The 22,228-nt window shown below is 33.8% G+C and overlaps 1 protein-coding gene across 2 annotated transcripts in view; it reads left to right on the forward strand.

Moving 5' to 3' along the window:
- HERC4 (HECT and RLD domain containing E3 ubiquitin protein ligase 4) overlaps positions 1 to 22,228 on the forward strand; it is a 128,778-nt gene that overhangs the window by 66,202 nt on the left and 40,348 nt on the right. For both annotated transcript variants that reach the window (XM_054572711.1, XM_054572712.1), the window contains exons 10-16: positions 1,060 to 1,136; positions 1,443 to 1,567; positions 2,392 to 2,451; positions 2,563 to 2,674; positions 3,400 to 3,589; positions 5,033 to 5,205; positions 13,484 to 13,603. In XM_054572711.1, the coding sequence (XP_054428686.1) occupies positions 1,060 to 1,136; positions 1,443 to 1,567; positions 2,392 to 2,451; positions 2,563 to 2,674; positions 3,400 to 3,589; positions 5,033 to 5,205; positions 13,484 to 13,603 (857 nt within the window). The remainder of the gene's footprint in view (positions 1 to 1,059; positions 1,137 to 1,442; positions 1,568 to 2,391; positions 2,452 to 2,562; positions 2,675 to 3,399; positions 3,590 to 5,032; positions 5,206 to 13,483; positions 13,604 to 22,228) is intronic.

The raw sequence follows: 22,228 nt of genomic DNA on the forward strand, positions 1-22,228 counted from the left end.
GCTTATTTAATATCTAATGTTTTAGATTTTAAAATGTTGTTTTTGGCCTCAGAACATTCTTGTTACTTGTGGAAAGTTTGGTTGTATTAATATTCTGAACTCTAAAGCTGTTATTACGTGCTAAGCCTGGTAAATATTATTTTATATTATATATTCATATTAACAAATACTTACTGATTTCTTTTATAAATAAAACGTGTGCTTGGTAGGCAGGAATAATCAAGGAAATTAAGGTGTGGTCCCTTCCTTAAAAATTTGTAATTCTGTAGCAGTCATGATCACAAATACTATGAGGTGAAGCATTAGTCAACTAAAGGGTATAGGTTGGAAATAGGATGATAGAAGTGGATTATGTTTGGAAATAACTAGCCTTAAGTTATAATATGGAGCTTTGGTGTATTGGTATGTGGTATTCCAAACTAGGCCCCCCAGTGTTTTTGACTATACAGTTTCCATTTTGAGGAGAAGAGTCTTTGAGTATCTTTTCGTAAAGGAACTTTACTGCCCCTTCTTTACCTCTACTGGATGTGCTTATTTTTATATTGTTGGACCTGATTTAGGTTTTATTGATAAATAGTTGCCATGAATAAGCTGTGTGTTGTCTTTCTTTTGTACAACTATATTCAAAGAGAAAATAATTTTGTATTATGAAGTATTTACTCAAGTTTTAATATTTACCTGTCATTTTTTAAAAAAATGAATATTCCTAATTTTTATTTTGTCCTGAACTGTCTTTTATACTTTTCATTCAATTTTTATGTCATCATCAGTTTAAAATTGTTGAGATAATAAAGATGGACTAGAAGACACCAAATTTTGTGTGTGGGCCAGAAAAAAACTTGCAAATTTACCAAGTGCTGCTTTTGCTTCTGGGATCATTTAATATTTGTCACTTAGTCAGTTGAATTTCCACGTCAATTAGAATATTCCAGTGCGTTTGATACCATTGAGTCTAATGAATGGGAAGTCTAATTAAACTAGATGATTAAGGGAAAACTCCAGCATCATATTTGATACTTTGAAAAATGTGATACAAATTACATTTTATTTTTATCACAGATTCTGAAGAATATTTCTGTGTTAAAAGAATTTTCTCAGGTGGAGATCAAAGCTTTTCGCATTACTCTAATCCCCAGGTAATAATAATCATATAAATAATTACTAAGATCAAATAATTTTGAAGAAATTTTTAAACTCTTATAAATGTTCTATATATGGTATAAAGTAATTGCCATAAATTGTTTTTCTGAAGGGTACAAAATTTTTCTGATCCATTTAAGACTTTGCTTCAGGTGTTTAGTAAAGATTTACTTCTGTTTTTTAAAAGTCAAATACATAGTATATTTGATTATACGTCTAGGTTTAAATTTTATTTATTTATATACACACACATAAATATATATATATCTGCTCTTCCTGACTAATTTTGTTTTAAAATTTAGAACTGTGGGCCACCTGATGACTTTAGATGTCCTGATCCTTCAAAGCAGATCTGGACTGTGAATGAAGCTCTGATTCAAAAATGGCTGAGCTACCCCTCTGGAAGGTTTCCTGTGGAGATAGCTAAGTAAGAAAAACATTTTACCTACACAAGCACAACCTCTCAACTCTGGTAAAGCAACCTAAACTCAAGAGTATTTTATTTAAATAAATATTTTATGAAATATTATTCACTGAATGGTTTATACACAAAAGTTAAAATGTCTAGAATTTCTATAATGATATTTTAAGAGATCTTTTATCTGTTATATTTCTTTCATATACGTAATGATATATGAAATGATTTAAAATATTAAATATAGCCTTTTTAGGTTTGGGTTTGAAATATGTTTCTTCTAGCTTCATAGTGGTCACTGTCTTAACTTTTTTACTTCCTGGAAGATTTGAATATTATTTCTTGAATATTTTGCCTGCAGATAACCTTGTACAAAAGTTTTTATAATTGTAGGTTGTGTTGGTGTTTGGTATGGGGTGCTACACCTGATAAGCAGTTTTTTTTATTCTCGGTTGTTTTCCTAAACTAAAATTCTTCTTAAAAGCCCAAAGAGTAGGCTTCAAAAACATAATAAGTTCTCATGTTAGATTTACCACAGTGTGGAATTCAAAAAATTAAATGTGCATGTTTTTTGTAAAATATTTTTTAAAGGAACATCAGATTTGTTCAGTGAATCAGGATGAGAGTAAAGTAGTATTTGAGAAACGCAAGGGTATACAAGAATTATTTATCAAGACTTAATCTTTAATAATTTTAAAATCCTGATTTATTCTAATTGAGTGTTAATGCTTATAGTATTAAATAATAGATTAAACATTGATTTTAATTTTATTAAAAATAAAGGCAAATATACTTCTCATTTTGTGATTTTTGTGATCTTTTAAATTACTTTTTAGTGAAATAGATGGAACATTTTCTTCTTCTGGTTGTCTAAATGGAAGTTTTTTAGCTGTTAGGTAAGTGGCGATTTTTTGGTATACTGAATTTTTAAATTTTATTATATTAAATAAGAATTGAAATAATTTTAAAGTTTTATTTTATTTTATTTTTCTTTCTCTTTTTAATAGCAATGATGATCATTATAGAACAGGCACCAGATTCTCAGGGGTTGATATGACTGCTGCTAGGCTTTTATTCCATAAACTTATACAACCTGATCATCCTCAGATATCTCAGCAGGTCTGTTTTTTAATTACTTTGTATTTGTATTATGTAGCCTGTTGAAATTTATATTCCATGTTACTTTTTGTTTATAAAGCTTAATTAACTTTACAGTTTCATACTTTTAATTATGATGCACATTCTCTGATTTTATTAAATACATAAATATAAGGATTAAAATAAGGTTTTATTTTAAAATTAGTAATTCAGCTGTCAAATATTTGTAAATCTTTCTCAGATGTCTGGCACATACTCTTAATTACTCAACATTACCATGTTGGTTAAGTCTTTATATAATGACAGCGGTAGAGAGTTTTCCTTTTTTTTTAAAAGAGGAGAAGGGAGGGAGAAAGCAAGAAACATCAGTGTGTTAGAGATAACGTCGTTGGTTGCCTCTCGCATGTCCCCAGTCTGGGGACCTGGCCCGCAAGTCAGGCGTGTGTCCTGACTGGGAATCGAACCTGAGAGCTTTCCATTTGCAGGCTGGCGCTCAATCCACTGAACCACACCAGCCAGGGCTAGGGATAGAGAGTTTAAATAAGACTTGCATGTGAAAATTGTCTTAGGAATGCTTAAGTGTTAATTTTTATTTTACTCCATATTACATTCACTGATTCATTGCAGGACTTTTCTTTCACCATTTCATGTTTGCTGTAGTATAAGATTATCTTTTTTTTTTCCATTTTTGGGGGAAAGTACATATATTTTATATGAAGTAGGTTTTACTTTTTGTCAAAATATAGGTGGCAGCTAGTTTGGAAAAGAATCTGATTCCTAAACTGACTAGCTCCTTACCTGATGTTGAAGCATTGAGGTTTTACCTTACTCTACCAGAATGTCCTCTGATGAGTGATTCCAACAATTTTACAACAATAGCAATTCCCTTTGGTACAGCTCTTGTGAACCTAGAAAAGGCACCACTGAAAGTACTTGGTAAGAATTTTAATATTTTTTTTCTCTTCTAACCTTTTCTCTTTAAATGAAAATGCTTTGAAATTCTTATTTTTTTGCTGTTTGAAATTTTGCTACCCTGCTAATTTGACATTGTCTTAGGGAAAAAATAAACCTGTTTTTCCTTTTTTCTAGTCACCTGATAGTTGTTGGAAGCAATGTTAAAATTTAAATCAAACACAGTAGCAGAGACAGTATGAGGAAAGATAAAAATTGTTTTTCGTATTCCCTGCCCCCATCTCCTCCAGAATGATCATGCTATTAAAGAAGTAAAGGAGGAGGAAGAATTAAAACTGAACACATATGGGTATTAAATCCTCCTTGAACTCTGTTAACCTTTTGCCTTCTATTTCCCTCCTTGCTAATTTCCTGATGTTTGACTTATTTCTCTGCATGTAGATGAGATTCTACTGCTTACTCTGATCTTAGAGTTCTCTCTCTGTCTGCTCGTGATTTTTGGCCTAAACTTTTCTTACCTTAATTTTCCTAATTGTAAAGATTTTATCTCTATCTCCTGGCTGTTAAAGTTTGCTTGCTACGTTTAACACAGTGCTTTCCTTTCTAATAGTTTTTGTTAGGTATGTGAAACTGAGATATATAGAAGTAAGAAAATTAGTACAAGAATTTTTATACTGTACGTTAACAGAGGAAGCAACAAGTAAGGGTAGAATCCTGGAATCCTAGAGAATTACCTAGTAATAGAAGAATGAACTCACAAGGTTATTATTCCGTGTGGTCAGAAGTTTTTATATTCATTCTTTCTGTCTGCTTCATAGGATTGTGGTATTTGTAGTTAATAACAACAAATAGTGAATATGGAGAAGGACAGACATGTTATACTCTGTATTGTTCAGCTTTTGTATTTGATTACCCAGAGTACCTTGCATTTTAAAGGTGGTGCTTCACAGTATTTCAACTTTGTGTTGAAAGATAAATCTTGGAAAGATCCTTAAGTATTGGAGCAACAGAGTTTTAAAATCTTTTGTTTAAAAATTAAAATTCTAATTTCGAAACCACTTTTTAATAACTGGTTTTACTATTAGGTATAATGGTGAGGTTTTTAATTAATATAGGAAATAAAATATATAAATTCAATAGACCTTGAGTTTTGCTTTCTTTTCCTTTTTATTGAACTTATGGGGGTGACACTGGTTAACAAAATTATACAGGTTTCAGGTGCATAATTCCACAACTCGTCATCTATGTATTTTTGCTTTTGAGAGCTTTTAGAACAGTATTCTTTAACTTGAGGGTGAAGTGAGGTCTGTAAACACTAGAAATGTTACATAAAATATTGTGTCATGTATTTCTTCCTGGGATTTTCAAAGGTGTAAGAGCCACTGCTTTAGAAGAAAAGTCAGTATTATTTTGAAAATCATGATTCTTTAAATTCATTTTATTTGTGTGTTCACCTTTTAATAACAGAAAACTGGTGGTCAGTACTTGAACCTCCACTATTCCTCAAGATTGTAGAACTTTTTAAGGAAGTTGTGGTACATCTTTTGAAACTCTACAAGATTGGCATTCCCCCTTCTGAAAGAAGAATTTTCAACAGTTTTCTTCATACTGCATTAAAGGTTTTAGAAATATTACATAGGGTATGTCCAATAGTTTATTTTCCTCTTTCCCCATTCCTACTAACAGATCAATGATGTTTCTTTTAACATTAATATATTACTGATTTAAATTGGCATAAAAGATACATAGTAGAAATTTGAAAAAGTTATCTAAATTTTTCATTGAGAGATATGATACATCTGTATTTTGGAGCTTTGGTCTTACTTTGTTAGGCATTTAAGGATAACTTGTCTGTAGTTGGGCACAAGAACAGTGAACTAATGAATTAGAATTCTCTTTCTATTTCCTTGTGAAGAACATAATTTGTTAGTTTAAATATGTTTTTTGTTACTTATATGTGGTTATCATTTGAAAAGACTGAATTCTTTCCTGCCCTTCCCCTCAGTGTAAAGTAATAGTACCCATTATACTTGTAGCAGTTCACAGTTATATGAAGTAGTCTCAGCTCATTCATTAAAGATGGATTTGAGATGGATTTGATGGATCCCTGACAGCTGGTAGGTATATCTCTATTATGCCATTTGATATTCTTGAGATGCTATATTCATTTTGAGAGACATGACCTAAGGGAGAAGCTTATGTTTCTAGCCCCACAAATGACTAAAAAACCATGTGAACCATTACTCTTTAGGTCCCTCCCCTTGACAACTTCTTTAATGTTTTCAAACACTTCTTGCCTAGTACTGAGGTAAATGATAAGAGAGTAAAGAAGTTAGTCCTTCTGTTTCTATAAGAAAGAACCCTTATGGGGCATTTATTTTTTTCCTTTTTATTCTTTTAGTGAAGTTCCTGTGTATTTTCTAAATGACTTTTTGAAATTATTTTTTCTATTGTATTTAGAATGTCCAAGATCCCTGGCAGGGGGAATCATTTCCCTTTATAATCAGAGAAACCATAGCCATTTCTTTCTTAGGAAACAAGTCATTCTTATGTTTGCCCTTTCCAGAACAAGCCTTTCTTACAGCACTTTAGGGTTAACTGGATTCTGCAGTAATCTGCTATTAAAAAGATCCTCAAACTTCATGGGATGATCCTCTATTTTCTATATGCCTCTTGTCTCAGGTTCAAGAGATTAATTAGATTTCTTTTTCTTTGTTCTGGACCCTTTTTCTCTGTTTTAGTGAACCATTCTTGACAGCTGGATCCTAATCCCAAATAATTATTTACTCTTTTCCTTCCTTCCTTATGTACTTATCTTTAGTACCCCTTTAAGTAAATATGTAGGGTCCGGCACAAATAATGCCCCTTTTTTATTACGAAATCTTTTATTACAAAGTCATAAGCATGTAATTCTGTAACATAACAATATCATACTCATCATACCATATGACATTTTAGGTGAAATGTTCAAATTAGAACTATAAATTATTACAACTGTATTATTATCCTAACAACCACACTCAAGCTAGCCTTACATCTGCCAGACTCTTATGTATATTGCTTTAGCTGTGTCTTTTACCACACGTAAGAGGGAGGGTGGGAGAAGAGGAAGGAATTGAATCTTTTGTCTTTCATAATTACAGACAGAATTTGAGCAAATCATGTAAGTTATCTGTTTGTCTCAGAAGCCTCAATCTCCACAGAAGAAGGATCCTTAGGGGTTCCATCTCCAGGGACTTTTTTGATAGAGCCATGCTAGATCTATAATTCTAACTTTTTAGTAGCTAAAAGGGAAGAGAAAAGAACCTAACAGTGGCCAGGATTAGAATCTCCTTTGTATATTAATTCATGTGAGCACTTTATATATATAACCTTCATTTAACTTTTTAAACTCTGTATGGTTGATGTTTTGCTCCTTAATCTGAATGTCAAAGGTCATAAACAAGCAAGTAGCAGAGTTGAAATACAAATCCAGGTCTAGTCCCAAAATCCTTGCTGCTTCCTGTGTACTTTTGTATTGGCAGATATAGTAACACAGTATGTTTAACAGGGGTTTGCTTTTATTTTATGCCCTTAGATCTAGTGGTTCATATTTCCACCATAGTTGATAGTATTGTCAAATGATCATGTTTCTAACCCCATTTGTGCTGTTTCCTATCCTCTATAATTTTGAACAATTCTTTCTCTTTATCACATATGCAAATGAATTATCTAAGAATAAGGATTTCCCAGGATTGATGTATTACTTAAATTACACAATATGTTTAATATATTTTCATGCAGCAGTGATTTTTGTTATCACCATTACTACCACTTGGATGGGAAACTGCTACTTCTGACTTGATTCATTGGTTTATATAAAAACTAGATCCTTGTTTGAAATCATTACATATTCAAAGCAGGATGATAATGATATCAATTTCTTAAGCATCTCTTACTGGGAGTTCTTAGAGCAGTCACGTATCTTTCTTCTGTCCCCTATTTTAGAGAAGACTGTCCTTGGTCCTAATCTGCCATAAATGGATACCTTTGGAAATTAACTATTAAGGGTGATTTGTTTTCATCTTTAGTGAAACCCAAGTTGCTTCTTGGAAACTTGTTTTTTCAAAAAACATTTATGGCTGACAAGTGTTTATATTCATTCTCTCTGCTCCATGGTTAAGAAATAGGAGAAGTTTCCTCAAATGATTTCCTTCTTGACCTGACTCAAGAGCAAGATTAGGAACTAGAGAACTGGACTGTGTGTTTCCTAATCATTTTGGGATATATATGGTTGACTTGTTACTCCCTCTGTCAGGTCCTTTAGAAAGCTTTTAAATTAAAAATTATATCCAGTGCTCCAAATGGCATAAGAAAGATAGCTTTGATACCTGCTGTCAGGAATGAATGTATTACCAGATGAGTTTACTGGCAAGTAATTGGGTTATTTAGTAGTTTCGGAGTTCTCACACAGTACATTATAGAGATACTGATTTCCTAACAAAAAGACTTAATTGACCTGTCTAGTCTAATTGCTACACATCATGCTAATCTTCTAAATAAGGGATTTTCAAAAATCTTTTTGCAAGGAACCCTTAAATAAACCAAACAAATAAGACACACATCTCTGCTTATCATACACCACCTTTGAAATAAGGTTTATAAACCAGAATGCTAAACCATAATTAAAATGTGAAATGAAATTATTATGACCAAACATAAAATTCTATTTTTGTCCATTTCAGTCAGTATACTAATGTACAGGTTGCTTTGAACTACCATGTAATTTCTTTTTAATTGATTTCACAAATATTTATTGAGTGCCTACTATGTGCTTATTATTGTATTAGACATTAGGGATGCAGTGATAAATAGATGTGATTTCTTCCTTTTTTAAGATTATAAATTTAGAGCGGTTGTATACATACACACAAATACGTGTTTATAACATAGCACAGTAAGTGCTAGATTAAGGAATATGAAGGGTGCTATGAGAACACATAGGAGAGCACATAGCTCAGAAGGCTCCCTGGATAAAATAATGTCGTCATATCTATTATACAAATATATTTTATATATATTTTTAAACTGTTGATTTTTATATGTAAATCTGTGTACACAGGTCTTCTGGATTGATCTTCTGTTCAGTGTCTAATTTCCCTATTTTTACAGCATTGTTAACTGATTTTTCTCTTTAATTGTTAAATCACTGTGACTGAATTAACAACCATAATTTTTCCCCTGATCTAAGTTTGACTGCAGTTTGTCTGTTCCTGAACCAAACTTGGTTTCTGAAATGTTAATTTTCATTTTAACACAGGATTTCTTTTCAAAAACATATTTGCAGGATATGCAGAATACAAACACTGGTTGCTACTGGTGAAGGAAACTGCAGTTTACAATTTAAAATCTAAAATATTTAAAATAAAAATGTGTATCAATGGTCAGTGAGATGTGAATCATTTTCTACAAGTGTCACTACATTTTAAGAGTCCAATGTGATTAAAAGTTAGAGTGTATATAGTCATGCGTTGTTGGACGATTTTGTTACTTTGTAAACATCATAGATGGCACTTAACAAACCTAGATGGAATAGCCTACTACGTACTTAGGCTAGTTGGTACATAGCCTATTACTCCTAGACTACAAGTCTGTACAGCACATTATTGTACAAAACCTGAGATTAAGTCAAAACACAAGAGGCAGTGGTACAATCAAGAGTTGTGGTAAGCTTGAGATTTACGAGGAGGTACACAAAAAAAACCCCTGGAATTATCTTCTGGAGGGTGGGCCCCTTCTAGTAAAGGCTTCCCCTGCTAGATGAGTGTTCCAGGAACCCATCTGTATCAGTGTACCAGCTGGCATTGTTGTGAGAGGCTGCAGTTTGGCTTCAGTGAATTTTTTTTTGAAGACTCTTTGAACACATATGTCCATTTCATGATGGGTGATTTACTAGTGCACTTGCCCACACCACAGTGAGTGTTCAGCAGTTTTTGACAAAAAATGGCAAGACCTCTGTGCCCCACCCTTTCTATTCACCCGATCTCGCCCTAAGCGATTTTTTTTTTTTGTTGTTTCCCCAAGTGAAAAAAGTCCTCAAAGGGAAATGTTTTGCTGGTGTAGAAGAGGTGAAACAAAAAATGACAGAAGCACTAAAAAGCATCAATATCGATGAGTTCAAAAACTGTTTTGAGCAGTGGAGAAAACATTTTGATAGGTGTATTGCATCAAATGGAGAGTACTTTGAAGGTGACTGAAGTTTAAACGTGTAGAATAAATACACTTTTTTATAAATAAATTATAGGGGTTTTTTTTTGAGTTCCCCTTACAAAACAGTAAGCTGGTATAACAGGCTTACTGTTTTACAGCCAACTTTAAAAAAAAATAAGTTGGAAGACTACGCTATAAAATAACGATAAAAAGTATAGTATAATAAATACATAAACCAGCGATGTAGTTATTTATTACCATTTTCAAGTATTACATGCTATATATGATGTGCTATACTTTTATACAACCGGCAACACAGTAGGTTTGTTTATAGGAGTATCACTACAAACATGTGAGTAATGCATGAGTAATTGCCTATGAGGGCTGCCATATCACTAGGCAGTGGGAATTTTTCAGCTGTACTATAATCTTACAGGACCACCATTGTATGTGCAGTTTGTTGCTTACTGAAACATCCTTATGCAGTGCATGACTGTATTTATAAACATAAATATTGGAGCAGGGAAAGCTAAGGCATTTTTTAAATGTAATTACTGTGTTTATTTTCATTTTTAGTGGACAGAGTTTGACTACAGACTCTAGGTCAAGGGTCTGCAAACTTTTCCTGCTAAGGGCCAGATGATAATATTTTTACAATTTGTGATCTGTGTGGTTTCAGTCCAACAACTCAGCTCTCTGTGGCAGACAGTATGTAAATAAATGGGCATAGCTGCTTTCCTATAAGCTTTATTTACAAAACACATACTAGATAGGATTTAGCCCATAGGCTGTAGTTTGCTGACCCCTGCTCTAAGATCAAGGTTTTGCTCTCCAGATATAAACTATCTTTGTTTTGTTCGAAAGCCAGGAATAGCAGTTTTACCCTGGTCAATTCCTCTCACAGATAAAAATTAATCAAATAGTGAAAGAACCAGCTCAAAGTGCACTGAGTGAATAGAAGTGTCAACTTTGAAAATGTAAGCAGTATTATTAATAAGTGCTTCTTAAACTGGGTTATAAAAAGCCACAGGATCAAGCATTGGTTATACTTGATGACATAATTTTAAACATTATTCATAAAAGGAAAAAAATGTGTTTTTTACATGTATATTCTAATAACAAAGTATTCTAAATATAAATTATACACATTTACATGTATATCCACATATATTTGTACATATAATAATAGTATCTGTTTCATAGAATTTTAAAGATTAAATGAGATAATGTTCATACCTACTTAATAAGTAGCCCCTAGTGATAGCTATTTTTTTAATTAATGGAACATAAAATCCAAACAGATTTTAAGATAAAATCTGCAATAGAGTAAAAATTTAAAGTGCTGTTAGAAGCATGAACTATATATATAACTTACTCATTTTACTTGCTCCTCCATTCATCTCATGTTTATTGGACACAGAACTGTCTGGTAAATTGTACTAGATGATTCCTTTTTTGTTTCTTTTTAAACACTGCTTAGTTGGTTGGTTGGTTGTGTGTGTGTGTGTGTGTAAGCGATTTAAAAAAATATACATAAACAATTATTTTTGTTACTCTGTAGGAGATTTAGCTTTTTTTTCCCCCTTTAATTTGTATGTTAGACCAACTTTGTTTCTTCAGTGGTTTGTTTTCTTCTAAATGTGGCATCTAAGTGTCAGCATTTGGCTCTTTTTTCACTCTTTACCCTCACCTTCTGCCACACACAGCTTTTTCTCTCCTTCAAGGAAAATGGTCCTTAATTATGAGTTTGAGGCAAAACTTTCTCTTGAGCTACTTGACAGGTTTGCCATCAATTTTAACCTAGAATAATGGTTTAATACCAAATTTCTCATCCTTCCCAACTCTCATTTCTGCCTCACCAAATTGTCTTTTCCTGACTTGTATGTGTGTGCTTCCAGCATTTTTTGTCTTGACTTACTCAGGCTTGAAAGTTTTAAGTTGTCTTTGACTCTTCTCCTGTTTTGTATGTCCAATTAGCTACCATGACCTCTGCATTCTTATTTTTTATTTTTAGTTTTATTTATTTTTAGAGAGAGGGGAAGGGAAGGGAGAGAGGGAGAGAAACATTAATGTGCAAGAGAAACATCAAGTTGGTTGCCTCTTGCATACCCCCAACTGGGGCCCATGCCCGCAACCCAGGCATATGCCCTGACTGGGAATTGAACTGAGCCACACCAGTCAGGGCTGCATTCTTTTTTATTATCTAGAAACCTTGAATCTTTCATTCCTGATTCAGTTGCCTACCACTAGCCCCTATACTCATTCTTGACTATACCTCACTCTGGCAACAGAATGATTTGCATAAAATACCACTCTGATTCTGTCACCTGTTGACTCTAAAACTTTATATCCCCAAGTATCAGCTCTTGGCACAGTAATGTTCTGCAACAAAACACACTGAAGCTAATTGGCATACAGTAATAAGCATTCTCATTTCAACTGGAACGGGCCCTGCCTCGGCCTGAAAGTTGGCAGAGGTTGGCCGATCTAGACAGGGTTTAAGCTGGGCTTTGCTTAAAGCTACATGTTGGGTCCAGCTCTGATCCATGTGCCTCTCATTCTCCTTGTACCAGCAGTTTAGCTTGGGCAGGTGTATACAAATTTTTTTCTCCATTTGTTCATGTTATTCTCTCTGCCAAGAGTGTTCTTCCTCAAACCTTTTTGAAATCCTTTCCATTCACTTCCCTCTCTTAATTTTTATCATTCTATATACAGAGGCATTGAAATACAAATGCTCTAATTTTTATCGCCCTATATACAGAAACATTGAAATAAAAATAAAATAGGTAACCTATATGTCCTTCATTCTAGATTCAGCCATTGTTAACACGCTGTCACATTTGCTTTACAAATATGTGTTTTGTATACTTTTTTTCTTTGAATCATTTGAAAGTAAAATCCTGATATGCCCTTTAATACCTTAGCATTTATTTTCTTGAGCATTTTTCTACATAAAAGTAATACTATTATTTTTCTTAAAGACATTAACATTCTATAATATCTTAACTATCTAGGCATATTCATTTTTCCTCTGTTCTACCAAATATGTTTTTTTATAACTGCTTTATATAAAACTAGAGTTTAGTTAGATTCATTTTTCCATTTGTTGAGTCTTGTTAATCTCTTTCCAATATATGAATGTAATATATCTCTTATTTACTTATTTATCCTCACTTGAGGACATACTCATTGATTTGAGAGAGAGGGAAAGGGGGAGAGAGGGAGAGAAACATCGATCGGTTGCCTCTTGTGCATTGCAGCGACTGGAGACTGAACCCGCAACCTAGGTATGTGCCCTGACCGGGGATTGAACCTGGGAATCCATATACGGGACGACACTCCAGCCAACTGAGCCATACTGGCCAGAAAGCGTTAGCTACTATTATTGTTATTTAAGTCCCATCCCCAATCAGAAGTCCTTATAGTTTCTAGTTTATATATACTGTATATATTTTAATGGTATGTATTGCATACTGTGTGGTGGTTATATAAGTGTTTTTCATTTTTACTGGGTTTTCAGGTACTGAATGTATATATCACATCTGACCAATCTGTTTTCCATAGCACCTAACTAATATATTGCATGTAGTAGGCACTCAGTAAATTATTTTTTTTATGGGAAAAGAAAATTAGCTAAGAAACTTCAAGCTTTTTTCTATTAAAACATTTTTCAGCCTGTCTCAGGTACTAGTTAAGTTTAATGTTAATGACGCTTTTTTTTTTTTGTAGGTAAATGAGAAAACGGGGCAGATTATACAGTATGATAAATTTTATGTACATGAAGTACAAGAATTGATAGACATAAGGAATGATTATATCAATTGGGTTCAGCAGCAGGCCTATGGAATGGTATGTTTCTTACTGCATTTTATGATTTTGTTTTTATGTATCATTTGTCCTAATATAAAAAATTTCTTATTTCTGAAATGCTGGAGCTTTAATACAGAGTTTATTATTGAAATAAAAATACATTGCAAAGGACCAGCCATATATTATGCATTTTTATAAATAAACATTCCAGTCTTATACCAAAGCCAAACCAAAAAGATAGATTACACTTTTCTAAAGAAAAATGCAAATTTGACATGGATTTATAACCCTTATTTGTTCAGTGTGATTTCCTCTTAATTCTCTAATGTTGAGAATACTGCAGTCCCTGATACTGGAAATCTAAAAATACACAGTGGTGGGCAAAAGTAGGCTTATAGTTGCTTGTATGGAAAAAGACATACAGGTTATGATTTATTAACTCAATAAAGGATAGCTTTATTAACTCAAAAATATGTCAGTCACAATTATAAACCTACTTTTGCCCACCCCTGTATTACTGCTGTGAGATCCATGCCTCCAAACTACCAGAGGAGGGCCCTAGGACTGTTGATTCTATTTTTTATTTATTTCCCCCTTTATGTGTTTAATTTTATTTCCAGTTTTTTGATGTACATCCACATCTGTATATACTTGTTTCTATATGGCTAAGTCTCTCATAACTGGACACTTAATGTCCCATTAAAATAATAGCATAATCTTTTAAAACTTGAATGAGGCATGCAAAATTTTAATAGAGAAATGGGTAAGCAGGTAGATGAAAAACAGTCAGGTGTTAATACTCTTGTTTGCTAACCGTCATACTATACCTGAGGCCATCTATTCCACCCCCAGAGCAGGTAATTTAAGCATTATATATAGCAGTTGTAGAAGGGTGAGTATCCTTTCATTGCTTGGTAGGCACCACGGGCAAGCTCGTTATGGATAGGCACTCTGTCAGTTTATTCAGCAGCACCTTTAATAGCATCTGGAATATGTCTAGTAGGTACTAAAAAAGTCTTACTGTTTTCTACTGGCAATGTGATTAGTGCGTATTATTTTTAGGATACTCTCAACTAATAGGTATCAGGTCACTTCTAGAATATCTTTTGCCTCCCTAGGTACTTGGGTCAAGATTGGGAAAGATTCGTTGATCCAACCATCTCCTCAGCCCCGCGCCCCCCGCCCCCATACACTGGGAATGTAGCTCAAGTTTACAGTTACTCTACATGTTTAGGTATACCCATTTGCTCATTCAACAGATATTTATTGGGAATCCCCTATGTAACAGGCATTTATTTAGGTATTGGAAATACAGTGATGAACCAGATAGTTAAGGGCCCTGCTCTCAGACTTTATAATCTGTTGGGCAAGATGGGCAGTAATCAAATAAAACAAAAAATATTAGTTAATAATAGGTACTTATAGATAATTAAAATAAGAGAATGTAATGAAGACTGTGGTTTCATGTAATATGGTTATCAGAAAAGTCTCGTCTAATGAAGTTTGAGCTGTAATCTAAATGTTAAAAAACAGCCATGTAAGATGAAAAGTACAGAGAATTTCAGGAAAAATGAACATCTAATAAAATACCTTGGGTGAGAAAATGCTCGACTTGTTTAAAGGAAAGAAAGAGGCCATTGTAGCTAAAATGTGGAGTGGAAATAGTCTACTAGGAAAGGATAAGAGAAGTAGGCAGATCATGGAGGTTCTATAAATTAGGATCAGGAACTTAGATTTTATCTGAAATGTTGTACAAGCCATTGGAGGGTGCTAAGCAGGGGGGATTACAATGTGATTTATATTTTTAAATCATTCTGTCAGCTCTGTGGAGAATGGAGTGAGGGAAATAGAGCAATAATGAAAGGGAAGGGGGAGGCTAGTTAGAAGACGGTTTTGATCGATTAGGGGAGATAAAATGATTGGTTTGACTAGGATGGTGGTTGTGTAGATGAAAGAGAAGTGAACTTGGAATACCTCTCAGAAGTAAGAGGGACACGAATTGCTGATGGATTGGATTAAATGAGGAAAGGAGAGAAATCAACAAAGGAAATTAAGGAGTGGAGGGTAAGACAGGAAAACTAGTAGAGAGTTGTGGAACCCAAAATTTAGTGGAGGAGAAACTGTTGAATGCTGCTGAGAAATAGGATAAAATCATAGAATTGTGCAATTAATTTGGTTACATGAAAGTTATTGGTAACCTGGCAAATGCTAATCTAGGGTGAGTCATGCTTAAGGGAAATTTGGAGGTGAGGAAGAGGGAACAAGAGCCACAGGCAATACTTTCAAGAAGTTTTGCATTGATTGAAAAGGAAGGAGTGAAAAAAAAGTGGAGTAATAGCTGGAGTCCATAGACGATAGTTTTTTAAGAAAGAAAATACTTGACCTTAGGAAAGTTTTGAATAAATATCTCCTTTTCCCTATTTAAAGTAAATCTTTCACTTAGGCAAAGCTTTTCAAGCTCTTTTCCACATCACCCTCCCATCTCCACCAAGAGCAAGGAAAAACCCTATTTATTGAGATTAACTTTCCCTCGGTAAGAGTTGTTTGAAGTCTTATGTTATCTTCTTATGGACACAGGTATTTTAACATAATACAGGGATTGGCAAAAGTAGACTTACAGTTGTTTGTATGAAAATATATATACTACAAGTATTACTAATGGAAGAATAAACTCTGTTTTGTGTACTCACAACTATAAACCTACTTTCGCCCACCCTTGTATTACAGAGAAAAAGGGATGTAAATTGTTTACCACTGAGGAAGATTGATGCTTTGTAAATGAACTTTTGCGTATAATGTAAAAGATTTTGCATATAAACGTTAGCACATCACCTAGATTAGTATAGGTCTTTGAGCAGTGCTTTTGAAACTGGATTGATATACGTACCCTTTTAAAGTAAAACAATTTCTTAAGCCCTGTATTCACTTATATTATTATATTTTTTATGATTGTTTAAATATATACAAACCCTAAACTTGTTCTAAACTCCTGATGCTTAGCTTTTAAAAGAACTCTAAAACCCTAACAAATTTATAAATTATATATAACACCACAAATTTAAAAATAAAGTTAATATTTAGTATGGAGGAGATTATGTTCTGATGATCAAGAATCTCAGTTCACACCAAAATATGGTGAAGAAGCAGAGTAAAGTAAGTGGGGCAGGGTTTGATTTCCATCTCAGCATTTATCATTCTCTATTCTTGGGGAAATTAATTCCTTTGCTGTAAATTAGGGATAATAGTATCTACCTTTTATAGTTATTGAGAAGATTAATTGATATGATCTATTGAAAGTGCTGGGGGCAGTTCTTGGGGCATAGTTAAGTGTTGGTAAAATGGTGTTTACTATTATTGGCTGTATTGAAATACACTTTAAATTTGTCAGCAGCCTCTGTTCTGAGGTATCGTAACTATTCCTTTGATGCCTTTCTCTATTGTACTACAATGAAACATTTGCTTTTAGGATGAGGTGTGGTACTTATTTGGCCTTCACTCATCAAGTATACACTACTTATGTATGAAGTCCTAGACAGACAGATCCTGTTTCGTGCTAGTTTGATTATAATCACAACCATTGCAACTCTTGGAATTTTATGTAATACTGGTATTATAAATGGATTTTCCTAATTTTAGATATTTTAAATCAGTTTTTAAAAAGTTATTGCTATAAAAACCTAAAATTAAAAATTCTCCTGGAGCAGTCATAGAACACTGAGACTATATCTCTAGGAATCCACAAGCCCAGTTTTAGAAACATTATCCTAGAGGGTCATATCTTCCTGGATCACTGTGAATTAAATCAGACATGCTTTGACAGCGGAATTTATATCTAATATATAGGTCATAAACCACTTGCATTCTTAGCAAGTTAAGAGAAATGTGAGTCCAACAGGACTTTTTTTTTTAAGTTAGGAGTAATCTTGTGCTAAGTGGAAAAGCTATGGTTTGGTTGGTTGCTTTTAAGTTTTGCAGGCCTGTATTCAAATTCTTCTTAATATGTAGCTGAGGTGGTATCAAATTAAATTTCTTAGGAGCTATTTCAGTGCTACTGTTTGCTGGTAACGGGAGGCAGTTAGAGGACCACCTTTTTATGTCTTGGCTTTTCCTCTTTGCTTTTCATTCTCTTTGGATCTATTATATGGTTGCCATACTTGAGAATTGCCCTCTATTGCTCTACTCTTTCAACCATATACTTTTTAAAAATTTATGGACAGAATGATATTAAATAGGTAGTTGTGACATTTTCCACTTGTTCCTTATTTAATTTGTTTAGTGGATTTAATATCCTATTTTACAGATCAGAATCCAGATCTAATCTCTCTCTGGGAATAGAAGACTGACAGTTTACACTGAAGGTCTTTGTGAACTTCTTAAATAGTTCATTAATTTATAGTATGACACAGAGCTTCTTTTTTTTCGAGAGAGTTCAAAGCACTTTCACATTTTACATTTACACTTAACTCTAAATATTTTTTTTACAGGGGCTTTTTAATAAAATATTTATTATTTTTAATTAATAATACAGTGATACATATTTGTATCACTGGTTTTAATACTGAGTTGAACATTATGTTGACCATATAAAGTTTTAAAAAATCTATCCTAAAGGTACTCACATGCTATTTTGTGATGATACCAATGTGTGTATGTACTCATATACACATAAACATGTATGTGCATATATAAACATACATCTCTATGCCATTATTGAACAAAACTTACGATCTTGAAATAACTCCATTGCTTCACTGTGAAAATTTAAAATATTCCTTGATAGAACATAATTACTATGAATTATAAGATGTATATGTGTATAATTTTTATTTATACATACACACATATCTTTACATTGTTGTAAACAATGCAAGGAAATTATTTTACCTTTTATTATATTTATCTTTATGAAAAAAATCTGTTGATTTTTTTCCTTCATTTACTTTCTTTCCCAGATAGGGATTTTAAGAATCTTATCAGGCATACAGGTTGCTGATCCCTAACCATGAAAAACGAATTCTGTGAAGTCCTTTGCTTTCCTTATAACATCCTTTTTGTACTGGTGAAACTTCTAACTACATCTCATCCCTTTCCATTTTCCGATTCTTTTTCACCTCTTTCCCTTTACATGTTTTCATTAAGTTTAGACTTAATCCTCCTCCTCCTGCTGGTTACTATATATAAGCATCTCTGTTTTCGTTATTTGTTTTTCAAGACTCTGATCTTGATGTATGAAATATTTTCATTGGGATTTGTTTTGCCTTTTATCTGTTTTTCTACCTCTTTAATTAAAGTATATTTTATTGATTATGTTATTACAGTTGTCCCAATTTTTCTCCCTTTACCCCTCTCCGCCTGGTACCCCCTCCTTCCCTCCAGCAATCCTCCTCCTTAGTTCATGTCCGTGGGTTGTTTATATTAGTTCTTGGGCTTCTCCATTTCCTATACTATTCTTAACATCCCTCCTATCTATTTTGTACCTACTTATTATGCAGGTTAATCCCTGCACCTTTTCCCACATTCTCCCCCTTACGCCTCCCAGCTGACAACTCTCTAAATGATCTCCATACCTATGATTCTGTTACTGTTCTGGTTGTTTCCTTAGTTTTGGGGTATTTTTTCTTCGATTTTTTTTTTTTAAGATTTAATTATTGATAGTTGTGAATTTGTCACCTTTTTAAATGTTCATACATTTGATCTTTTTCTTATATAAGTCCCTTCAGCATTTCATGTAATAATGGCTTGCTGATGATGAACTCCTATAGCTTCACCTTGTCTGGTAAGCACTTTATTCGGTCCTTCCATTCTAAGTGATAGCTATGCTGGACATAGTAAGCTAGGATATAGATCCTTGCTTTTCATCACTTTGAATACTTCTTGCCAGCAAAGTTTCTTTTGAGAGATCATCTAATAGTCTTGTGGGTATTCCTTTGTCGGTAACTCTCTACTTTTTTTTTTGCTTCTTTTAAGATTTTCTTTTTATCTTTAACCTTTAGGATTTTAATTATGATGTGTCTTGGTGTGGTCTTCTTTGGGTCCAACTTGTTTGGGACTCTGTGCTTCCAGGACTTGTATGTCTATTTCCTTCACCAAATTTAGGGAAGTTTTCTTTCATTATTTCTCCAAACAAGTTTTCAATTTCTTGCTCTTCCTCTTCTCCTTCTGGCAGCCATATGATTCTGATGTTAGCATGTTTGGAGATGTCCCAGAGTCCTCTTATACTATCATCATTTTTAAAAATTTCTTGTTTCTTCTTTCTGTTGTGGTTGAATTTTCTTCCTTATGTTCCAAATCATTGATTTGAATCCTGGCTTTCTTCCCTTCACTGTTGGCTCCCTGTAAATTTTTCTTTATTTCACTTAGTATAACCTTCATTTCTTTCTTGATGTTGTCATACTCAGTGAGCTTTTTGAGCATCTTGATCACCAGTGTTTTGAACTCCGCATCTGTTAGGTTGGCTTTCTCCATTTTGTTTACAACCTTTTCTGGGGTTTTCTTCTGTTCTTTCATTTGGGCCATATTTCTTTGTCTCCTCATTTTGGCAGCCTGCCTGTATGTGTTTCTATGTATTAGGTAGAGATGCTTTGACTCCCTGTCTTGGTAGCATGGCCTGTTGTTGAAAAGGCACTTGTAAATTGTGTGGGACAGAGCCTTAGGTAATCGCCAGGGCAGGGCAACGCAACCCACTTTATTGCTTTGTGGCTCTGTGTAGGGGGAGAGGGAACTGTGCTGCTGCCTGGCTTCTGGAGGTTTGCCTGTCACTCCCCACTTTTCCAGTCACTTCACCCATTCCTCATATGTGACTGGTGCCCTTTCAGCTGTTGCCCTGGTGTTGAATCCCAGAGCAGGTGGGCTTGCATACATTTTAAGACCACGCAGGCTCTGTAAGTGGAGTTCCTGAAAATCCGACAGTTTCTTCAGCCACCCCAATCCCACTGGTTTTTACAGCCAGAGGTTACAGGGGGATTTTTCTTCCCAGTGCTGGAACCCTGCACTCTGTGGTCTGGCCTGGGGCTGGGATCACTTACTCCCAAGATACCCATACCAACTTTTATTCACCACATGTGAATGTGGGACTGCCGGTGCCCCTTCTTCCACTGCCACCTCTCTGTGCCACACCATGCTTCTCTGCCCATCTCAGCGTTTCTGCCCCTCCTACCTGTATGGATGAATGTGGCTTCTTTAAATCCTTGGTTGTCAGACTTCCATACAGTTCTATTTTCTGACAGTTCTGGATGTTGTTTTGAGATTTAGTTGTAATTCTTTCTGCGGTTGGCTGAGGAGGCAAAGCGTGTCTACCTATATCTCCATCTTGACTGGAATCTCTTACACTTTCTAGGTTTCCTTACCCTCTTTTATTTTTGCTCTTAAATTGTTTATAAAAATACCTTAGTGGTTACCACTAAACTCTGCTCTTTTTTCTTTCCTTTCTTATACTTTGAGTTACTTATTATACATACCATATATCTAGTAAAATTTACTAACTTAGGATAAAATTTAGAAAGGTTTATATTGGGTCTGTGCCTGTTTAAATTACTATGAGACTCAAGCATTTTTTTAAAATGCATATTCATTTATTTTAAGAGCTATGTATACCTGTGAAAGGCTTGTCAGATATAGGTAGGTAAATTAAGATATTTGGTAAATTGTTTAAATTTTTAAACAATTTTTGATATTACATTTTTGTCATATGTCTATTTATTCAGTATTGTGCTGTGCATCTCAATCATCACTGTATTTGTTCTGTGGAGTTAAGCTGTTGTATTTGAGCTGTGGAGAATGCTAGTTAGTAACATGACATGTTCACCAGCAAAGTAGGAAGATACCTGGTGAGACCAGCTTTGGGAAGATGTGCCAGTGTCTAATTTTCCTTAGTTTGAGTTTCTTCTTCATTGAATAAAAAGAAGAAATTAAAGTACATTTGTGCTCCCTTGCAGCTAAAATATTTCTCAGAAAAGTTCATTGTTTTCAAAGCTCCCAGTCATTTTTAATGGCATTAATATTTTGCAGACTCTTAGATTGCTTGCTTATGCATTGTTACCAAATCATATTTGTGTGTTTTTTTCATTTCCTTCAAGTTTTAAAAGTATCTTTTTATTTCTGTTTAGCCACCAAGATTTTTCCTATTTATTTCAATTACTTCAATAACTTCAGTATCCTCTCTTTGTACCTTCTCAGAATAATCCTATGTTATGTCCTTAAATCATGATGACACCAGCAGTAATGTAGTGTTTTGTGATACGTAATTGGTTGAAATTAAAACGTGCCAAGGAGCTGCATCTTTTTTGTCTATGACCAGCTGGAACCATCTTTAACCATTGGTGTTAAAACCCTTGGTGAAGTCTGTTTTAGACCATGAGACTTCTCAACATTCCTTCAGGCCTTTTTCACTCCAGTTTCTAGGACATAGAGTAACTAACATTGGGTCTGCTTTGACTCAATTTCAGGGCCCCCACTCTAAAAACAGTCAAAAGTTAATGCCTGAATATGTGGATTTAGAGTCAGTAGTAGGTCACACATTGCATGATATGTTGAATTTTTAGCAGTAGACCTTTAGTTGACTTCATATGTTTTATATTACTCTGTCTCTACCCTTTAGACCACTTTGTTTCCCTTTTAAATTTCCCCTGGAAATACTCCTTTGACTGAAATTTGCAGCTAATGTAA

The sequence above is a fragment of the Pteronotus mesoamericanus genome, unplaced genomic scaffold (genome assembly GCF_021234165.1).
Source record: "Pteronotus mesoamericanus isolate MK-2021 breed Mesoamerican mustached bat unplaced genomic scaffold, CSHL_Meso_final contig_24, whole genome shotgun sequence".
NCBI lineage: Eukaryota > Metazoa > Chordata > Mammalia > Chiroptera > Mormoopidae > Pteronotus > Pteronotus mesoamericanus.